The 22,449-nt window shown below is 41.9% G+C and overlaps 1 protein-coding gene across 2 annotated transcripts; it reads left to right on the forward strand.

Moving 5' to 3' along the window:
* The first annotated feature begins 12,416 nt into the window (after nt 1-12,416).
* Nucleotides 12,417-22,052, forward strand: LOC103720099 (uncharacterized). 2 transcript variants are annotated; one of them, XM_008809644.6, is made up of 4 exons: nt 12,417-13,265; nt 13,363-13,562; nt 21,244-21,321; nt 21,407-22,052. In XM_008809644.6, exons 1-4 carry the CDS (start codon nt 12,599-12,601, stop codon nt 21,815-21,817), a joined length of 1,356 nt encoding a protein of 451 aa, XP_008807866.4. In that variant the 5' UTR covers nt 12,417-12,598; the 3' UTR covers nt 21,818-22,052. The 2 variants fall into 2 exon arrangements, with proteins under 2 accessions (XP_008807866.4, XP_008807865.4); XM_008809643.6 differs by having other exon boundaries at nt 12,456-13,265; nt 21,244-21,324.
* The last annotated feature ends 397 nt before the right edge of the window (nt 22,053-22,449 follow it).

The following is a 22,449-nucleotide window of genomic DNA, read 5'->3' on the forward strand; positions in this document are numbered from 1 at the left end:
AACCCGGGCTGGAAGAAAAACCGGGAGCGGATTAACTCCAACTCCTCCCCTGACAGGCTGGACCCTACCTCCTCCGGACCAAGACCCATTTTACAGGAGCGAAGTGAAATCGAAAGCAGAGAATGAAAACTGGGGAAGGAAAAAGAAGAGGAACCCTAGCAGTTGCAGGGTAGGAACCTACTAGACATCGCCGGAAATCGCTCCGGGCACCGACGGCGAGGTTCGGTTGAGGAAGGAAGCGAGGGAGAAAGACAACAAAAATAAGAAGCAGCCAAGTAAAACCTTTAGGGCAAACTCAAGGGGTTTATATAGACCCCCTCGGCGGTCCAGATCGGCAGGGTCGGTTCCCATCCCCCGATCGGATTGCGCCACGTGTTGACCTCGGAGACCGAGGCACCGTATTCACTCCGGATCAATAAATCGGGTACGAAATCGAAGCCCTGTCCCATCGGATCTCGGGGCCTCATTATGGGTCCGCAGAATCGAATCGCCTCGAAGAACGAACGGACAGCACCTCCGCTCCCCTCATTTAATAAGGCCCTGAGGCACGTGGAGCCCCGACGTAGCCTTCACCTCGCCGGATCCATGATCCAGTAATACGAGATCGGAAGCGTCCGATCCTAGGTCATGCCGCGTGTCCGTTTTGAACCCCGTAACGGCACGCTCATTGATGAGCGGGGAATTCCGATTACGGGATCGAGGCGTCGCCTCGTTGAGCCCGAGGACCCTCATCATGGGTCCGCCGCACGAAGCGGTCTTGGCGATCCAAGAGACGCCACCCCCGTTACATCCGCTCCAAGAAACGTAAGGATACGGGCTCCACCATAAGTTCGCTGAATAAAGCAACCTCGAAACGCCCAAGGGCGCGGGTCTCGCCATAAACACTCCGAGAAACAAGAGGGCGCGGACGAGATTCGCCCCCTAACTCTAACGACAGACTTTACTTCCCACGTCCGAGCCCGCAAGCCGCTCGAACTCGGAAGTCGGGGGCTAGTGTTGGGGGAATAAGATTTTCCCCCAAGTGACACGAATGCCCCCAAGAAGCCGCACAATCGCCGACCCTGAACAGCCGAAGTCGGCGTCCGACCTCGGAACGCCCGACCTCAAGACATCCGACCTAGAAAAATCTTGATGCTCAAGGTCTACCCTTGTCAGCCACCTACTACGGCCGTACTCCTCCGAGGTCCAACTGAGGACCATACCCTGCCACTGCTTCAGCATTTATTGCGCATGGCCGCTGTAACCCTCCGGTTCACTCTACAATTAATGTGGATCTCCGGCTTACTCCACCATTAATGCGGATCTCCGGCTTACTCGACAATTAATGCGGATCTCCGGCTTACTCCACAATTAATGCGCATGGCTCCTGACATCTACGGATCCTCGGCTCTCCACGGCAAGTTAGCCCAGCAGAGTCTAGTCAACCATGATAAGTCCCCGATCTCGGCCATACCTCCAACACCGATGCAATAATTCGCCTGGCAGCGCCCCAATTCAGGTCGTACGACGACCTCACCGCCGACATCGATGTAATAATTCGCCTGACCGCGCGCCGACCTGGACAACATGTCAAGCCGTACTACGGCCTCGCCCCGTTACATCACAGGTACACCGACCCCCGCCTATAAAAGGGAACCTTGGCTTCTCAGGCGCGGGGGGGGGGGGGGGGGGGGGAATTACACGCTCTACAAACATTTTATCTCCTCTTCAACACTATTTGCCCCCTCCCTGACTTGAGCGTCGGAGGGCCGGCGCCGGAAGACCCGGCCACCGGCTTGTTTGCAGGCACACCAAACGGAGGACGCCGCTCGCCGACGGATCGCCGCCCCGCCGTGAGGACCCCCAGCTTCCTCTCTCCGGCCACCCCAAGCGGAGGACGCCGCCCGCCGACTGGTCGCCGCCCCGCCGTGGTGACCCGCTGCTCCCTCTCACTCGACCGAAGATTGCCTCCGGGTCCAATTTCCAGCAACAGATATGATTATGTGTTTACGCTAAGGGAGGTACCAAGTTTCTGATCCAATCCTTTGAACAAGGTCAGTATTGGGTACCAGCAAATTCCTTAGGACATGTTCATGGTACTGCTTCCAGCTATGTGTTTTTAAGGTAGTAAACTTCCACTGTTTCTAAGGAAAAACACCTCTCACACTCGTAAGACTTGGGATCTGTCGTCATTCCATCTCATGAGCCCCCACACAATCATATAATAAAACAAAATATATCCCAACACAGTTTCTTGGTCATTGCATCAGCCACTCACAACGAAGATTATTCTCCCAACAAATTAGCCGTCTACGTTTCATCATACACCATTAAAATGCTAAAAGTAACCTGGCTTGGATCTTGGACCAATTAAGAGTAGTTTGAAGTCGGCTTGAAGGGAAACTATAGTGTTTACCCAGACGAGAAAAAAAAGCTAAAGAAGTTCTGGAAAACTTTCAAACATTGAGCAAGGTTGGATCATTTGCAATGGATGGGCTCTCAGCTTATAACATATATAAGCCTTCATCGCAGTCCTGCGACCCTAGCATAACAGCTACCAACTTCTTGACATTTATATTGAAGATCTACCACCTGTACAGTATTTATTAAGAGAAAAATTTCAGCTAATCTATGTATATGAAAGGGGCATAAATCTCAAAGCACAAACTTCATACAGAGTAGGGCATTTTATAATCCGCATCTTCACTGGAAGATAAGACACATGATTTAAATAGTGGAATGCTACGACAAAGTCCCAATCACTCTACATAAATTCATGGATTCTGGCCTGGAGTCCATTCAGATCCTGTATTCTGCTTTTGGCAGCTCCCTCTCATAGTAATGTATTGTCTCACTGCCTTCTGATTGACCTCAAAAATGAACCTCATGTTCCTTATCTGCAAGCACAGTCAAATGCTATTCATTGGATTTTTACTGACCAAACATTTCGTACTAATAAATGTGTGTGGATGTATCTGGATGCCTATTACCAATCAAAACATCAAAGTACAAAAACCCCTTAAAAAGTATGCCATGTATCTTGAATTCATTTATCAAGACTGCTCCATATGACAACTACCTACAAGAGACATTTGTTGATACATCTAGCAAAAAACAAAAGGATTTTTGTCTCATTAAGTATTAAATTAATGAAAATTACTCAATTAAATGACAGAAAATTGCAGATGCCTCAAACAAATTCAGCACCAATGCAGATGGTTATAAAAATCCACAAGTTTTGATGGATCTTTGTTTAGTTTGTATTTTTAAAGCCGGCATCATATAGATGGGATAAGGCTTTTTGGCATTTGGCTTTCGTATATGTATATGTGCATGCTCATAATGGTAAAAATTATTGTAAGCAAAATAATTAAAAGAATATTACTCATGGTTATATCAAGAATTGAAAGATTGTGTAACAGTATGTTTCAAAAGAATATAACAATTTAAATGCCAAACCACAACCATCCCTGTACTTGAAGCAAACAACCTGAACTTAGATTTATACACTTTTTAGCAGCTACTTCCTTGTTGTTGACAAAGATTGAACACTTGTCAGTGTTCTTCAACCAGTAGACCCTCCTTTTGCCTTGGTTCCCACAGTCACTTAAGAGCTTGGCACACCACGGCACAAGCTTGGCACACTAGGGCGTTACCCATTAGGCCCACTTTCCTACATTCCTAAGGCATCCGCAACGAGCAAAGGGCCAAGACTTGGTGTGGCGACTTGGAGCTGAAAGCCGCCCTCCATCAATGGTGCTTTCATTGAGATACTTCCGAGAAAAGGTCTCTCTTGAGGTAACGCCTTAAACCCGCAACAAAATTTCAAATTTAGGGTTCAGGCTAGATATGTGCTTATTTTTTTCATTGCGTGCCCTATGAAGTGAGGTTTTCTTCTTCCTACCTTCATTTTAATTGTTGAGCTTGTGCGAGGGTACTTTGGAAGTTTATTTTGCATGCAATTATTGCTTAAATTTCTGCAACATACTCTTATATTTGCAAAAGGGGAGTGAGCATTTTGCTTGTAAAGAAGACAGATTGTTTTCTATATTGCTCATCATAGGGATGGTGCCAACAAAGAGGCTACTGGTAGTACCTGGCACTATTTGACCCAACTATTCGGTGTTAGGGTATATGAGAGACGGTACAAGAGAGAGGTTACTGGTAGTACCTCGTGCCCTTCTACCTATACCGGGTAGGGAGCAAGTAGAGCAACAATACATTTCTCTCGGGTTGTAAGGCTTATTAGTTATAAATCTTTGTTGTAATTGGTGAAGATTGAGTGGTGTTTATTTCAAAAAATTTATAAAGAGAAGGGCCGGATCATTCCTTGGGTGACGGCCAAAGGAGGTTTCGAGTGGAAAGTACCATGAAGGAGAGTTCGGCCCATTTGAAGAGGGCAATGGAAACCATATCTAAGGTTAGAGAGGATCTAAGGGATATAGAAGAAAGAGAGAGGAAAAATGAGGCCATGAGAATGAGGGAAGAAAGAAGAAAAGAAGAGAGAAGAGGGGAGCAAGAAGAAAGAAGAAGAGAAGAAAAGAAAGGGAGTTGGTGGAGAAAAGAAGAAGAGAAAAGAGAGCATAGGAGAGGTCAATGGGAGGAAGTCCAAGAAGAGGAGTCTGGGAGAGGTCCTCGGCTACACGAAAGAGGGCTAAGGAGGCCCAAGATCGACTTTCCCCAATTTGGAGGTGACCCCTCCATACGAATGGCTAGACGAAGTGGTGTTATACTTTAAGGTCAATGAGGTTCCAAGAGCTGACCGGGTCACCCTTGCTAGCTCCCATCTTGAAGGAAAGGCGAGATGGTGGTGGAGATGGATCCGGGATCTCTATGACAAAGAAGGGGGAAGGATTGGTTAGAACACATTTGTGAGGAAATTCGTGTCTCAATGGGGATCCTCGCCGATAATCAACCACCATGAGCATATGGCCAAAACACAGCAAGAGGAGAAAGTGCAAATATGCACCAAGAAAAATTTCAGCAACCATGTATCTTCTTCCTTGCGACCGAAAACCCCTTGCAAAGACAAAGAAGAGATTAAAAATAGCAATGAGGACCGACCCGAGGAAGTCAAGAGCTTGCCAAGAGAAGAGCCACAAGTCATTGAGGAAAGGAAGTTATGCTCCAAGCATGAGGACGAGTGGAGCACCAAATCTGAAAATTTAGAAGAAGAAAGGGAGGAGCTTGAGCATGATGATGAGGCCGGACATAGTACAAAGGAGGAGGAGGCCGAGCCCTCTTTGCATGCATTTGCAAAGACCGTTCATCCTTCCAAATGAGGTACCTTGGCCTTGCTTGACAAATTTTGCTTCCTTTGATGATATTTTATTCCCTTCCCAACCCATGGAGCAACACAAGGAACATGTGGAGGTTGTGTTGTCCATTTTGGATGAGCACCACTTTCACATCAAGCTTGCAATACATACCCTCATCCAACTGGAGTTGAAGTGCTTTGCCCTCAGTACTTTGGGAGAGGAAATGGAGGATGATCAATCAAAGTTTGAGGCCATGATTAATTAGCCCTTGCCCAAGGTTGAGCTGGCATTAAAAAGATCCTTGGAGTTGACCGGCCAACAACATGATGAAGGCAACTGGCAAGAAGAGGAGTTGGAGAGGCTACCTCCAAAAGTTTGAAGGTTGCTTGAAGCTCACCGGGGGATATTGAAGGAGGAGAAAGAAAGAAGAAATATATGGCAAGTAAGATATGACAAGTGTTCATGCAATGGAGAGGAATGATGCTACTTGAGGAGACTATGTCAAAATTTTTCGAAGGTGTCCACAACATATCCTTGAGGATAAGGATAGTTTTCAAGGAAGGGAGAATGTTGAGGACCCCTCATGAACACCGCCGCCGGATCCCACAACCAAGGAAGAGCCCACGCTCGGATGATGCCAAAGGAGGGTCGTACAACGGCCAAACTCAAGATCCGGGCCAACTACCTTGCTTGAAGGGGTGGCCGAGCCTTGGCCAAGCCTCTTCACACTTGGCCAAGCCTAGGCCAAGCCCATTCACACTTGGCCAAGCCAAGACCTCCAATGATTAGCCAAGTGCCTCCAAGGTCAGCCAAGAGTGGGCCAAGCATGCCAAAGGCATGGAGCACCCGTGCGCGGCCCAAGCCGCGCCCATGTGCGCCCATCGCACGCGCCCGTGCGCGCCCAAGCTGCGGCCGTGCGCACGCTGGCCGTGCCCGAGCGTGCCCGCCCGCGCGCGCCCGAGCCTGCACCGCCCAGCGCGCCCACGGCCGGACGAGGTTCGACTGCCCGAACCTCGCCGACTGCAGGACCGCGCACGCCCGACCGCCCATGCCCAGGTGCGCCCGCACGCGCCCATACCGCACGGCAGGCTGCCAGCGCCCTGCCAAGGCCATGCCGAGCGCCTGCAGCCTGCCAGGCCGAGTTAGGCCATGCGCCCAGCCTACCAGACCCTGTGCACACCCATTCCAGCCTGCAACGCCCATCCTGGAGCCCCTGCCAGGCCATGGCCATGCCTCTGCCAGTGCCTAGGCCCCTGCCAAGCCACTACAGAGCCATGCCTTGCCACAGGCCATGCCTGGCCTGCTGCCAGCCTTGGCCAACCATGCCCTATGGCCTGCTAGCACCATGCCCCAGCCACAGCTTGCTGCCAGCACCCTGCCAGGGCCATGCCAAGCCCTGTCCAGCCCTGCCATAACCCAGCCACCATGCCAGCCATGTCCTGCCGTCTGCTAGCACTTTGCCAGGGCCATGCGAAGCCCCGTCCAGCCCTGCTACAGCCCAGCCACCATGCCTAGCCTTGTCCTGCCGCCTGCCAAAGCCATGCCATGCCCATGCTAGCCTCAGCCTTGGCTTGACCATAGCCAGCTAGCCCTGCAGTGCCTCAACCCATGCATGCCCAGCAGCCTGCCAGCCATGCCTAGCCGTGCTTCAAGCCTGCCAGCCATGCCCTGCTGCCCTGCCAAAGCCTTGCCACAGCCATGCCTGCTGTCAGCCAGCCTAGGCCATGCCATGGCCTGCTGCCATGCCTTGCCAGCCCTGCAGCAGCCCTGCTACAGTCATGTCAGCACCTAGCCATGCCCTGCAGCTTGACACAGCCTTGCCAAAGGCCATGCCAGCCCAGCCATGCTGCCAGCCCATGCCACAGCCTTGCCAAGGGCCATACTGCAGCAACCATACCAAGTGTGCAGCCTTGTGTCGCAAGCAACCATGGCCTTGGCCATGCCTAGGCCCTATAAAGCCATGCCTTAGCCATCCCTTTGGGCATCCATATGAAGACTTGTAAGGCTATAAATAAGCCATAGAGGGACATCTTTAGGAGACTTTTGAACCTTTGTCTAGTGAGTGTTTCCACCTTGTATTCGGCCTAAGGGCTTGGGAGGGACTTGTCCCTATTTATTCGGTCCTAGATTGTCTCTAAGGGCTTGGGTTAGTGAGAACCCATCATAGTTCCACTAGATTGTGCTTGTAAGCTTCATTTTGGAAATTGAAACAATTCTCTAAGCTTTCATCTACATCTTCCAACTTGTGTGATTGTCTCTTTCAAGCCAAGGGACGGGTCAAGCAGCAACAGTAGACTCACCCCTTGTCTCGTTTCCCACGACCATCCGAAGGAGTGCGTCCATCATTTGCAACAAGCTAAGGGTTGGGCCAAGCTGCAGCCAGTAGGCCCGCCCCTTGACTTGTATCCGTGACCATCCGAAGGAGGAGATATCAACCGGCATTACCTTCCTTGGCCCAAATCAGCAACTTAACGTCGTGTGCGCAAGGAGTGCGAGGCAAGAATTTGGTGTGGGGACTTGGGGCCGAAAGCCGCCCTCCATCATTGCAGCCCATACGGTAATGCGCCAGAAAGTTGGGCTGGCCTTGGCCTTGTCTCCTAACCCTTATCTATCAGCCCAACAGTTAAACAGGTTATACGGGTTAAACGGGTCGGATGTTTAAAACTCGTATCCGATCCAATTAATAAACAGGTTAAACGAGTCAACCTGTTTACGATCCGAACCTATTTAGGCCAAACCCAAACCTGTTTATGGCGGGTCGAACATGAGTCGGGTTGGCGAGTCGGGTCATATTTTGCCACCCCTACATACAAGTTAGGACAATGGGGGAAGATAGAGAAATGACTAAGAAGCATGGGCAAAGATTGAATAATAAAAGTCATGGACTTGTTCAAATCAACTAATAATAAATATAATTATGTTGCACTACCTGCCTCAAATTACTAATTGAATTAGTGGGAACTTTCTCCTACCATTTTATGCGACTTTGACTACTTGGTTTTAAATATCATTTTATGCCTAATCAGTGACATGTTTATAATTGTATTCAGCACAAGGGTAATAGTGTATGAAAACATATATAATGCTAAAGGGTCTAACTATGTAAAAGAAGAAAGACTTAGCATGCTCAACTTGTGAGAGTTAAAACTCGCATGACAATCAAATAGGCTGCAAGATGTCAAGTTCCCCAAGGTATAATTTTCTATTAAGCATTTTTGCATGTTACCGTCTCTTGTAGTACAATGAAATCAATCTATACTTCGAAACTAAATCAATAATACAATTTATGTACACTTTTTCAAAAAAAGAGAAAAAACTATTTCAGCCTGATCAACCAAATGACAACATTATTGTTCAACCAAGATAATAATATGTATAACTAAAATCTATAACATTATCAGTGCCAAAGACTAAACAAGGATGACCTAAGTTCAAGACATATGACCAGTGCAATCAATTGCACCTTGTTGTTTTGTTTAAAAGGCACAAATACAATGAACCCTTGGAAGGTAAAAGAAACACATTAAAAGAAAATAATGAGTTTCTTTCCGTGGGAAATGCAAGATTGTTTCCATGCGCTCAAACATAACTTTCCTCCCATCATGCTCCAATGCATCAAAATTTTGAAACACACAAGAAGAATGCCCAATTACAAAAATGAAACAATTGAGAACAACAAATCCTCGAGGTGCTCAACTCTTTTTGTTTGTATTGAACATATTTTGCCTAAAAACTGATATATGTTTATTTTATAAAAGTATTATAAAGGAATAATCTACTAGAATAAAATCAGAAGATTGAAAAGAGCTTGCTTGAATCGAGGCGTGTGATGTACACTGCCCTAAAAACATTATTCGCCCCCTATATGCAGGTTTGTGGCGATCTCTTCCTAAAGGTACACCAACCCGACTCAGCCCAATCCTCCTCTAATGAGCACAATCGCTGTGGAGGTTTGATCCGACCGACTCCTTAAGTTGCCCAAATGAAAAGAAAAACTTGAAAGAGGTTTGAAAGAAGAGAAGAAGAAAAAGGAGAGAAGAATTCTCTATTTCATCTCAAGAAGAAGAGAAGTAATGTGAATCGAATTCTCCAAAATATTGGACCCGAAACCTATGTATAGACTCTATCCGGTGACCGATACAGTACAGCATTTCCGAAGATACAATGTTTAAAAAACATCGCATCTTTACGAAAACCAAAACTGACGTTCTTTTCAAAAGAGCTAGAAGCGTCTGAAAAAAAGAATAAAGAGTTTTAAAGTTTTTAAACTATCTAAAATTTAGCGGATAAAGCTGGTATATTTTTTTAAAATTATTTTTTAAAGTTAAAACTCCAACAATTTCCCACAAAATATTTTATTTTAAAAAAATTATATAGAAAAAAATCTGGGCAACTTATATTGTACAATGGGTGAGGTGTCCTGTGGACTTGAGCCTCACTTAGTATTGATAGTATCTATCTGGAGGAACCATAGTGGATTAGATCTTAAATTAGGTCATTTGACTCGGACTTCTCTTTATCACACATAGTACATATCAATTGGATCTTTATGCGGTTAGCGCCATTTAAAGGCCTTGCGCTAAGTACCTTAATTTTGTATGAGAATTTTATTAAAAAAAACTTAAAGTCTCAAACCCCTAGTCGTGACCTATATGATAATTCTCACATAGGTAAGTCTTCCAAGAATATTTGTGACCTAATGCCCCTGCAGATTTTCTATCTTGGACTGATTAAGAGTATAACTCAACATTTTCAGTATGCATTTTTATCACTAATAAGAGCACTCATCATAAAGATGGAAGGAGATATATTTCAAATAAATGTGTTCTGACATGGTCACTCAATCAATTTCATTTCTGCCACATTGAACCTCCTTCACGAAATCTCTAATCACAAATGGTAGGTATCTACTGTTGGTGACCAAATAATGGACTTAAGCTCCATCCCCCTCGCTGATTCTATGAGTCCATTCCCAGACAAACCCTTGGTTAAATGATCTGTCAAGTTTTTTCTAGACTTGACAAATTCTAAGAAAATATCATTACTCTTTTTGAGTTGTCATACAAATTTATAATGAATCTGGATATGCCGGTTCGTCTTTTTGTTAAGACTTATTTGATTCGTAATATTTTAAGTTAGATTCTAGGTTTTGAAATAAATGCAATAAAGATCAATAATATCAATAAAACTAACTAACCACACTAAGAAATATAACAAGTAATGTACTTTGTAATTTCTGTCTATTTTTCAAAACAACACTATATATATTAAAAATAGCTAATAATATTCACAGTTTTTAAAACAATAATAATTTCTACACAGCTTTTAAAAGTGTAGGTGCTTTCTACACAGATTTTGAAGATTCAAAATATTCTGCATAGAAATTAAAGATTGTAGAAAATAGATTGCCCAAAATTTAAAGCTGTAGAAAATTTGCACAGATTTTAAAGTTGCAGTAATTTTCTACACAAATTTTTAATCTGCAGAAAATTTATGCAAGGACTTTGAAGTGTCAGGAAAAATCTGTATGGTTTTTAAAGTTGCAAAAAATCTGTTTATATAATTTTGAGAGCAATATGACTTTCTAAAATGATCGATTTTTGTATAAAAAAAACAGCCTTTTAATTCTATACAATTAAAACCAAATTTAGTCATATGCAATTGAACAAAATTTAATAAATGATCAAATAGCAATTTCTAGTTTAATAAGATCACGTTCTTAGACTGTTCGAAATATTTTGCCTAAAACTGCTATATCTTTATCTTATAAAAGTATTATAAAGGAATCTACTAGAATAAAATCAGAAAATTAAAAAAATATCTGGATCAAGGCATATGATATACACTGCCCTAAGAACGTGATTTGCCCCCCTATGCAGGTTTGGGCGATCTCGTCCCCAAGGTACAACGACCCAGCTCAGCCCAGTCTTGTGGATGAGTGATCCGACCAACTCCTTCAGTTATCCAAATAAAAAAAAAAACTTGAAAGATGTTTGGAAGAAGAGAAAAAAAAGAAGAGAAAAATTCTCTGTTTCATCTCAACAACTACATAAGTAATGTGGATTGAGTTCTCCAAAATACTAGACCCAGAGCCTATGTATAGACTTTGTTCAGTGACCGATATGATGCGGCATTTTTGAAGATGCAATGTTTCAGAAACATCGCAAAAACCAGCACCAACTTTTTAAGGTCATTAAACTATCTAAAATTTAGAAAAAAAATGGGTATATTTATTTTTTAAAAATTATTATTTTTTAAAAAGTTAAAAACTTCAACCGTTTGTTCCTAGCAAACCATCTTATAACCACCGAGATGGTAGCACGGTGAGAACGGGGCTTTGATTTTACCGGAGTGACCCAGGTTCGAAACGCGCGGGCGTCGATTAAATATGGGGATTGGATGCTCCCCGTCTGGTTTATCCAGTGAAATCGCTATCTGATCCGCCGGTACTAAGGTGGTGCTGGGGTGACGTACTCACACGCGGGTTCACCCGTGCTAGTGGGGAAGGTATGAGTTTTTCTACCCATATCGGACATTTCCTGGTAGAAGAGGGGCCTACCAAAAAAAAAAAAAAACCATCTTATGCCACATGTTTTTCATTATCAAACTCCTATTTTATGCATTATATTGAACACCAACCATCCGGTCTTTTTGAAGCAAGCAACACTAACAATGCTGCAATGTAAGATTTCCTGTAAAAGATTAGTGAAGCCATTTAGCCAATAAAATTTGTTTGCCTAGCTGCTGCAAGCATGGAATAGGACGGTTGAAGGGGTTATGAGTTCCCAAGTAGCAAGCACACAATCGAAATAAAATAGCTACACAGATCTAGCCGGCAAATTAAACCCATGCCTTATGCACACCCATAAGACACTGTTTTCAATTGATTAAACAAATTATTCAACCTCTCAAACAACTCAGTAATTTATTAGCGGAATCCGTTCCAAATTAGAAATTCTTAACGACGAAGAAACCCATCCATTTTAGATAGCCAACCAAAACAAGCTCAAAAGGCCCAAAGCTCCATCACCGTCTCATCAAAGCCGCGTGACCTTTCGAGCGCCATCGTACGGTCTCCAAGCTTTACGCCGTTTCGGGTCGTTCCACCTGCAGTACATCATGCACGATTCTCAAAGCCGTAGCCTTTAGTAGCCCCCCATTTTCCAAGTCCCAATCCCGACCCGGCCACCCCCACTCGGAATTCTCTCCCATCAAAACCCCTACCTCAGCGTCTCAATCACTCTCCCCTCTTTCCTCCGGGTCTCTTTAAAACCCTTTTCTCTCTTCTCCCAGCGGCCATCCCATCCGAGAGGGGAGAAGAGAAGGGAAGAGAGAGACAGAGAGTGAGAGGGCGCGTTCTTATGGCGGTCTCGGGGGAATCGGCGGCGGCGGCGGCGGCGGCGGCGGCGGCGGCGGCGGAGGCGGAGGGGCCGGTACTGGGCCTGATAAGCAAGCGGCTCAGGGCTCTGCGAAAGAAGAACAATCGCATCCTCCAAACGGAGGAGAGCCTCGCCCAGGGAAAATCCCTAAACAAGGAGCAGGAGGAGCTGCTCCGCTCCAAGCCCGCCGTCACCGCCCTAATCGATGAGCTTGAGAAGCTCCGCTCCCCCCTCGCCGCCGCCCTCCAGGACGAGTTCTCCCGCCGCCCCTCCCCGCCGCCCCAACAACCCTCCCCTTCCGCCCCCGTCGCCGCCGAGCCCGACGACAAGGCAATCGAGGACCTCCTCTCCTTGCTTTACTTCGGCTGCCTCTTCGATGTCAGGCCGCAGAACGAGTTCACCGCCATGATGCTCACGCGGACGCACGAGCGCGACTGCTGCTTGACGTACGACTATGTGACCGACGATGCCACCGATTTGCTCGGGGAGCGGGACCTCGACACGATCTCGGCGCTTGGCTCGCTCGTGATATCGAGGCCGGCCTACTCCGGGGTCTCCCACAAGAACGCGCTCCAGGAATGCGTCCAGCGTGCCAGGCTCTGGTTCCAGAAGTCCAATCAGCCCATCCATCCAGGGGCCTCGGTAACCTGTATCTATCTGCCACCTCGGCTTCTCGATGACTTATTGATTGGTTGATTGAGTTTTTATCGGTGTTCTTGGTTTTTGACTCTTGGGTTGGTTTGCAGATGCTGGATTGAAGGAAAAGCTGAACAAGATTATGGCATCAGACTACTTCACCGCAACACCGGAGATGAAAGCTCCGGTGGATGTGGCTGCGGCTGTCGGAAAATACAGCACGACTTGCCAAGTGCAGATTTCTGAGGCCACCACCGTGGCATCCCCTGCTGCCCAAATCGAAGGTTCCCCAGCACATTATCAGCAGAAGGTGAATTTTTTACAGCATAATATTATGCCAAAGTTCGTTGCTTTGAGTGTGTGTGTGTGTGTGTGTGTGTGTGTGTGTGTGTGTTTGCCATTATGTTTCCTGTTATTTATTGGTTTCTATCTGTTACTAATGTCTACCATCAGTTTTTACGTCAGGCCTTTCCCTTTCCTTGCATTTTTTTCCTCTCTATTTTATTCATTGAAAAATATTAGGGAACTGCAAGGTGTACCATGTATTGGAATATTTCCGTCTATCCAGCTAATCTGCCTGAGGAGATTGAACGTAGTGCTGCCAAGTTTGATCCACAAATGGGGCTTGTTTTCAGGCTCATACATAGCTATCAAAAATGAGGACTAATAAAAATGATGAGGCCCTTCTTGTACTTCTCTCCTTATTGGAAATAGAACCAATGACAACTGTTAATATTTTATACAATTTTGTGTTCATTTCTTCTAATTTTAGAGGAATTTGTAAATTCGCGTATAGTTAAGGGCATCTTGCAATGCTGCTAATTTGTGCAACTCGATCAAAAAAAAAAAAAACGGAATGTGCCTGTGAACATGTTAAAGATTTTGAATACTTTAGTTGGGCTACAATTAATTTGCAATTAAATTGAAGGTGATATCCATTTTTCATAACATAGTTCGATGTTGGTTATATCGATTCTAGATTGATCAGTTGAGTAAGATATGATATTATAGTGGGTTCATGAACTTGAAGGTGTTTTGAAGTTTAAATGAAAATGGAGGAGATAGGAGGCTTTCTGCTATTATTCTCTTTAAGGGCTAAAGTATTGTGAATGATGGTCCCAGCAAGTTTGTATAGACATTTGTGCTGCTGTTCTTATGCACATTGCTAGATACATATCAGTTGGAACTGCTTTGCAAAAGATGATTTAAATATAAACATAGGACAAGGAAGGAGATAGGAGGCTTTTTGTTATTATTTCCTTAAGGGTTAAGCATACCGTATAATGGTCCCAGCAAATTTGTGAAAAAGATTTGTGCTGTTGTGCTCATGCACATTGCTAGATGCATATCAGCTGGATCTGCTTTACAAAAGATGCTTTAAATACAAACATAGTGTTCTCTTATTTTGAAATCGCAAAATGGCAAAATTATAGGACTTCTGATTCATATATGTATGCATGCATATGTGTGCATGCATGTGCTGATTGGTGTACATCATGTAAACTACAATTTCATGTAATTTCTCATGCAAACTAACCCAACACTTTTATGTTTATTCACTAAAGGCGCATGTAATCTCAAAAGTCAAAATAGAGAAATCACAGGGTCATTTATAACGATTTATGCAAATTAACAACTGGTGATAGGTTTTGTAGACATGCTCGATACATTGAGAATATTATATGATGAGATGTGTTTATCCAGTTTGTAGTTCAAACCTTATAATCCTTTTTTTTTAAAAGGCCAAAAACAATTTGATTGGAAAGATTTCCAAACAAGATTGTTGGGCATTTGTTTAAGATGGGAACTCAGTTTAAATTTGTGCCATTATTTGTCAGCCTGTTGTAGTGTGTGTCGCCTGGATGATCTTTGATACTTGTTAATATGCGACGGCACATGCTAGCATAAATGGCATTGAAGGGCCCTTATATCCTTGGTTGTTCTATGTAATGGTTCTTGTGATTTTTCTGACATATGATGAATGATTCTCTTTTTGAGCCATGACTATGAAGTGAATATAGGAAGTTTTGACATTTCTCTCAATATTGTATGTTTATGTTTCTCAATAGGTTAGCGAGTTTGTTCATGAAAAGTAGGTTCTTTTTTCTTTTGAGTATAGATTGATGACAAAGTTGTGCTGCCTTCTAACACCGGGTCATTTGCATGCCTTCTTCAAGTTCATCATTGGCTGTATCATGAATATATGTAAAGAGATCCTAATTGTTCTTGAGGAACTTTTCTTTCTTTCTTTTTTTAGTTTCAATTCTTATGAACAGTAGCGTCAAGTTCAAACTAGTTCCCAATATGTTTCCTTTTTGTGACGATTGCTAAATACATCGTATATTTCTGCTTCTTGGCTTGTATCCTTTTCAAATATACTAATATGTTTACTAAATGATATATGAGGGCATTATAGTTGAATTTTGACCGAACACAAAAGGTCACAATCAATAGATTTGAACTAGCTGATAATAACAAGTGAGATTTGTTGGGTTGAATTATTTCAAAAACCAATAAACTCTTAAATTAGAAAACCGTGCAAATCAATAGGTTCACTCACTCTCAAAAAGCATGCAGAGGTGCATTGTAGAGAGAACATCCATTTCAGACTATAAATTCAAATTATGTCTTCTCAAAGTTTAACCTTGTTCAGATCATACCTTAGCCAAATTATGACTACATGGTAGTTATCCTTAAAAGGTTCTAACAAACTGCAATAGCATAGGAACAAAATTTCCTATACAAATTTTGTTGCAAGGCAAGCATTACTTTAGTTGTTATATTCACTAGTGAATAATGTAATAGTCAAGTGCATGTAGATTGTCTTTGCCTTGTATATAGCTTTCAATGACAGATTCCACCCCAAAAAACCATATTTTGACTGTGCTTCAACTAAAATTTAGGCTAAAAAAAAAATTAGCGTAAGATTCAATGAGTCATGTTTGAAGTTCATATAATTGCAATTCAACATAACTTACATGAATGCATGATTAAGAAAATTTACATTGTTTACATTTTGTTGTGCATACTATGTACCTCAAGTAGACCCCTTAGGACATGGCTAGGGGTGCTATTGGTTCAGGTTGGGGGTAGGTGCTACCCAAGTTGGACCAGCAATTTTTATGGGATTTTGCTCTAAATTTTGGCCCCTACCCTACCATCCACCAACTAGGTTGGGTTTGGGTAGGTATGAATTTGTAAGACTTGTCAGGTCTCTGGGTCAGCAATCAGATATGTTTCGGATCCGTGTACCAAAATGACCCACATGTGAACAATTAGAAGGAATAGGGACAGGAAGAAATATGTGTAGTGATTGTTGGAGGTTGGACAGCAGTGATGTAGCAAGGTGATATATGAAGTGGTAATGAGCATTTGTGGGAGGTGAAATTACGGTCTTCTAATATACCTTTATAAGAAAATAACTTATGGTATAGGAGCCTAAATATGTAATTGATAATATAACATTGTAGATAATATATATACCAACCACCAGGTGTATCTTCTAGTCCAGGTTAGGTATACCTTTACTAAACCTAGAATGGAGTAGAAGTGGCAATTTATTCCGCCCCATCAGGTACCCAACCCGACTCGACACTAATGGAGCTGGTTTTACTTGATCCTTTTAAAGTTGACGGCGAGGATGAGTCTTCATCCTAAAACCTGTAGCGCATTCGACGTGGGTGTAGATAATGGTAATGCCCGCCCCAAAGCCAACTCAATTATATATCACCTTGATGATTATAATAATTATGATGATAATGGAGAAGAAAGTATTGTGATCAATCATAAGAAAGATTAATGATGTGAAAGGCTACAATATACATGATTAGTTATTCATTTTTTTAAATTGAATACTTGTCTTAGTTTAAGGGATATTTGACTTTCTAAATAACAGTATTTTTGTTTGTTATTTCTATTATTATTGAATATTTGGTTTGTTGTCTTCTATGTCTTCAACTCTTATTTTGTTTAATATTATATGAAGTATGAGATTTACTTTTATATATTGTTTTTGTTTTTTTGACTTGTATACGAAAAAAATGATTTTTACAGCTTTACCTGCCCTGCCTCGTCCTGAGGTAGGTACAAAATGGGTATAGGTATGCGGTTCCCAATTGTGGGGCAGGTACAGGTTATGGCAGACCTGACCCACACCTAACCTATTGCCATCTCCAGAATGGAGCCTAGGAATTCTTCATGGATTTTTACTATCGTATAATATAAATACGGACCACCACGTATATTTGCTAGTTCAAGTTGGATATGTTTTTACTAGACCTAGACCATGACCCAGATCTAGAATTCTTCATGAATTTTTTGATGCATACCTGACCCCAAACTCTATAGAAATAGAATTGGCTGGGATTGAACTGATTCTGATTGGCACCAAACTTAGATTGAAATTCCAGAAACAAGTATCAGACGTGGATTCAAAAGTTAGAATATTTGTAACCCATGTCCTTCTGTCTTGCACATAGCTCTGATTCAAAGAGATGTAGAAGCTTCATTTTTTGTGAGACAACTAGTTTTGTTCAGCTGCATTATATTTCTGGTTCAACTTGTTCATAATTTTGATTACTGGATTCTCGAATCAATTTCTTGTTAGGAGGCCAACCAAGGTTTTTCCTTTTCTTCTTTTACATTGTGCATTCATTTATTACAAATGTCCATGCCATACTAGTGCGTAATGGATACCAAGTTAGTTTATGGCCTACAAATATCTAATGAGCATTCTGCTTGTGCTGTTTAGCTATCTTAAGGTTCTGTTTATCATGGTTATGGTCTACAAATATCCAATGAGTGTTCTGTTTGTGCCGTTTAACTATCTTAGGGTTCTGACAAGGTCTGTGGTTTTGTAATCAGTGCTGAATTTATGTTACTAGTTTCTATTGTTAGAACATTTCTCTCAAAAGTTGTAACCAGTATCGTTCTATCATTATCGAACATATTGGTATTAATTCATATGATGTTTTTTGTGCAAGATTTCAACTATGTCTGCACTTTATACTTCTTATGGCAGCGTGTTTTCTTCTACTTTAATAATATATATATATATATATATATATATATATATATATATATATATATATATATATTAAGCTCTGCAAAAGTGCTAATGGAAATTCTGTTGATGATCAAACTTAGTATTAGCTTGGCTCTTACCATTGTTGTACTTGATTATTTTTTCTTTTGGGGTAGATTTTTCATTACCCAATTTTTGTAGATGCTATGTGCCTTTGTTGATGAACCACTAGATTCATTGAGATGCATTTGTAATCTAACATATATCGGATTCGTTTGGTTCGCGAGAAGAACTTTACCTTGTTAGAATGCTTTTCCTCGGAAGATGATGCCTGGTTATATGATACCTGAGAAAGTGGTTTTTGCATGTTTGGTTGGACGTAGAAAAGTGACATATGAATCACACTTTCTAGAGTGACTTATGTTTGTTTGAGCATTTATTTTTCTGAAAAAGTTGTGTAAAATATCTATTATGCCCTTAATAAAGTTGTGTAAAATACCTTTAAAATATCACATGCATACTCTTTAATTGCTATTTTAAATATTTTACAATATTTTCAAGTAAGTATTAAAAATATTTATTGAGTTGAGTTTTAGAGTTCCAACAATTTTTAATAGTTAGATAACTTGTTTATATTATTGGTAATTTTAATAGTTATTAATATAGTTTTATATTAAAATTAACACAACTTTTTTATATTGTGGTAATTTTTAACAGTATATTTTTAATAGTAAAAGATTAACTATTAAAAATAGCTATTAAGAAGATCATGATGGATTAAGGGTATTTTTGGTAAAAAAATTTACCATAATCTTCAGTCCAGGGGAAAGTGGCCTTTTCATGTTTTACATGAGTTTTTCTTTTTCATGAAATGTAGAAAATTTATTCCAATGGAAAAGCTACTTTTTTATTTCTCTTCTTTGAAACCTCCAATCAAATATGAGGTTTTTTTTATTTTTTTTATTGACGACACTTTTTCTCCTCTTCCCGTGAACCAAACAAGTTCATCATTTCCATTGAGGGAGAAGGACAAATATTAGAAATATTCATTCAGTATAACCCACTTCTAATTTGTTCTAGGCTTTTACTTTTTAATCAATGCATCCAATGTCACTTTTGGAATGAAATTGCCATGAGAGAAGAATGGTGAATATCTAGAGGCACCCTTATACAGCCTATAAGACCAAGCTTAATGCACGGGAGTCTTGACTGCCATATGGTATGTCTTCTTTTAAAATTGTAGATTGAATTTGGTGTTGGTTTTGCAGTAGTATCTAACCCATTGAAAATTTCTTTTCCATTCATGAGAGATGTACCTTACAAGGATCTTCCGGTTGAGTTTGATGGTGAATCTGTGTCACCAAGGTGCTTCAATCTTAGACTTTTGGAAAATCCAGATCTGAAAGTCAAGAAATTGTTTTATTGGATTTTGTCGAAAGTCCAAGCTATGTTCATAACCTAGGCTCACTTTTCTAATAGCTTCTTGGAAGTTGTTGATCATTTCACTAGATGATGCCATATCACTTTCATAGTTTTTTTGATGACCTCTCTTTTCGCCAACTAAAAGAATTCCATCGTTGGTCTTTTATCTAACAAGTTGTATTTTCTATGTGAAGCTAACAGGCGATGTTTAAACACCTTTTATGATTAATTTGATTATGTAAAGCTAACAAGTTGCATTCTCTATGTTTGACTCTTCGAATCAAGAGTTTTAGTGTTTACCGATCCAGTTTTCCGTTTCATGCCAAAGTAGGGCATAATTATGCTGTTTTTTTAGGCTTATCTGGCTGCTTGCATGTGTTATTAATCGAATTAACCCAATATGGGCAACCGTGGGAGGAAGATAAGCAGCGGGGGGAGGAAGATAAGCAGTGGGGAGAGCAAGAGTTGTATTTGTTGGGCCAGTTAGAGAATGCACAATCTTAAGAAAACTCATATTACCACGAATCAACTTTTGAAAGGGATCCATAATTCCTATTTCTTTGGGTTACTGTGATCGGGGATTAAGGGGGGTGCGTTAGTTTCTCCTTTCCTGGCCGCTGCCCCTTCTCTCGGGATAGGTTGCAATGGCCTATGAGTTTATCCACCGATCAGTTTGTTCACAATGGGTTTATCCACCGATCAGTTTGTTCAGTTATCTGGATAGGCTCTAAGGCCTATCCAAGGCACCGGTAGGATATTTACATACATTACGCTTCGGATTAAAGAGCTATGGGCTGAGGCAAGAGAAGCGAGTGAGTTCTCATCATGAGAGCCACCGAATAGGTAATCCCTTAAAATTAGGATTAGGAAAAGGTTAGTTATTTTTTTAAACAAATTCAGCATCCCTATTTTTTCAGGTTCCTTGGCTCTTTGCATATGAGAGAGTTTACTCTCTCCAATGAAACTTTCTGTTCCGCCACGAAGGTTCTAAATTGAGGTTCATCCACCGGATTACTTATCCTGGGCACGAGAGTTTATTCACTGGATTAGTTATCTGAGCATCCAAACAGCCCCGAAATGCTATAGATCACTTGTATATAGTGTTGTTATTGTGCCAAAAAATCACCGGATTACTTATCGCGCATCTAACAGCTCCAAAATGTTTTAGACACTTGTATATACTGTTGTGTTTTATACAAATAAATCTACATTCTGAACTTCAATATATGTGGTGGAATGTTGGTGTATTTTTTTTGGCTTTGATCAGATCGAGTTTTGCTGCTGTCTGTCGTCTATCATTGAACCAGAAAAATCACCTAAAGATTTTAGTTTGTTCTAGGCTTTCAAGAAATCTCATGTTGTTTTGCGTTGAATATCTCATTGATGCCTTTTCACTAATCAGCTAATGTTGCACGCTATGATTGTTAGTGATTGGACAAACTATCCAGCAGCAGGATGCAGGTCTCCTAATCTACATTTGTTACATATTAAGATGTTATTCGGTGGTTATGAAAAATTGTTTGGGATCTGAAATTTGTTGTGACAGGAGGATGAGCAAGATGATTTTCAACCAACTGAAGTCCACCCTGAGCATCAGTCTTCCCCTGCTGATGAACCTCCAAAGGTGGTACCTACTAGAAGCATTAGAATACATTTTGCCTTCTGTCAAACTTTATCTTTACAAATTTATTTCACCTTTTGCTTCTCAGGATGAGGCAGATGTGCTAAACCCGTCAAGCGACATTGCCTCGGTCCAACAGGAGCAGCAGAAGCTTGAGGCAGATGAGAAGGAACTGAACCAGAGAGATCCAGAACCGAAGGATCAACAATACATTCCTCGGAGGGGTTACCAGAACCAGAGAGGTGGAAGTCGTGGTGGTGGTGGTGGAGGTGGGGGCAGGAGGGGCTATCCAAATGGTCGTGGTGGTCGTGGCCGAGGTGGGGGTGGCAGTTACCAAAATGGGCGGAGTCAGTATTACGACTCTGGATACCATCCAAGAAACTACAACTCAAGGGGTAGGGGAGGTCGCTCTGGTGGTTCAGCCATGTACAACAATCATGGAGGAGGACCTCATGGAGATCATGTCCCTGTGAATGCTGAATGGGGAACAAGCACTTAAGTTAATGTCTGATGTTCTAGGAGTAGACTTCATTTTGAGAGCTTCTGTCCGATCTCACTCGGTTGTTCCAAAGATGCTGATTTAATACTATCATGTAGGGATTCTGCTTATATTTTGAAGGAACTATAGATGGGTTGCATGCAATATTTATAGGCAAGTGGTTGCAGAAAAGGAAAACAGACTTCTTAGTTGTAGTTTAATGTTTTATTTCTCTGCATGGATTTACTTTGCTTCAGCGGTACTCTGATCATGTTTGAGTTGTCTTCATCTTGACGTTTCTTTGTATACTGGATATTCGAAGGCCTGAGCAGTTTATCAAGGGATTCCGGTAAGTCCTGCAGCTTAGTTGGCATGGAGTATATGATGAGATAATTTGGCATTGTAGCCAACTGTGTGCTGCTTTTTATGTCATTCATCAGAATTGGTCAAATTTATAGCCATTCTAGGCCTATAGAAATTGCAACTTTAGAATTGTTTTACCCCTCGAAGCGATGAAAATATTTGAGATGCATTTGGTTTATCCATGTGGCTCTTGTAACACTTGGGTATAGTATATCAGAAAACTATATTTGTGAGCAGAGGAATAATGCTTTCTTGTGCAATGACTGTGTTACAAGCTACTTATGCAGTGT

Source organism: Phoenix dactylifera, chromosome 1, assembly GCF_051530095.1.
Source record: "Phoenix dactylifera cultivar Ajwa chromosome 1, Ajwa_hap1_PhDact_Kaust_v1.1, whole genome shotgun sequence".
In the NCBI taxonomy this organism is placed as follows: domain Eukaryota; kingdom Viridiplantae; phylum Streptophyta; class Magnoliopsida; order Arecales; family Arecaceae; genus Phoenix; species Phoenix dactylifera.

What these genes read in the sequence shown, in the direction of transcription:
- LOC103720099 (XM_008809643.6), top strand. Translation starts at nt 12,599, where the DNA reads ATGGCGGTCTCGGGGGAATCGGCGGCGGCGGCGGCGGCGGCGGCGGCG. An exon ending in CAGCACATTATCAGCAGAAG is followed by an intron (nt 13,563 to 21,243) that starts GTGAATTTTTTA and finishes TTGTTGTGACAG; the next exon opens with GAGGATGAGCAAGATGATTT. An exon ending in CTGATGAACCTCCAAAGGTG is followed by an intron (nt 21,325 to 21,406) that starts GTACCTACTAGA and finishes TTTGCTTCTCAG; the next exon opens with GATGAGGCAGATGTGCTAAA.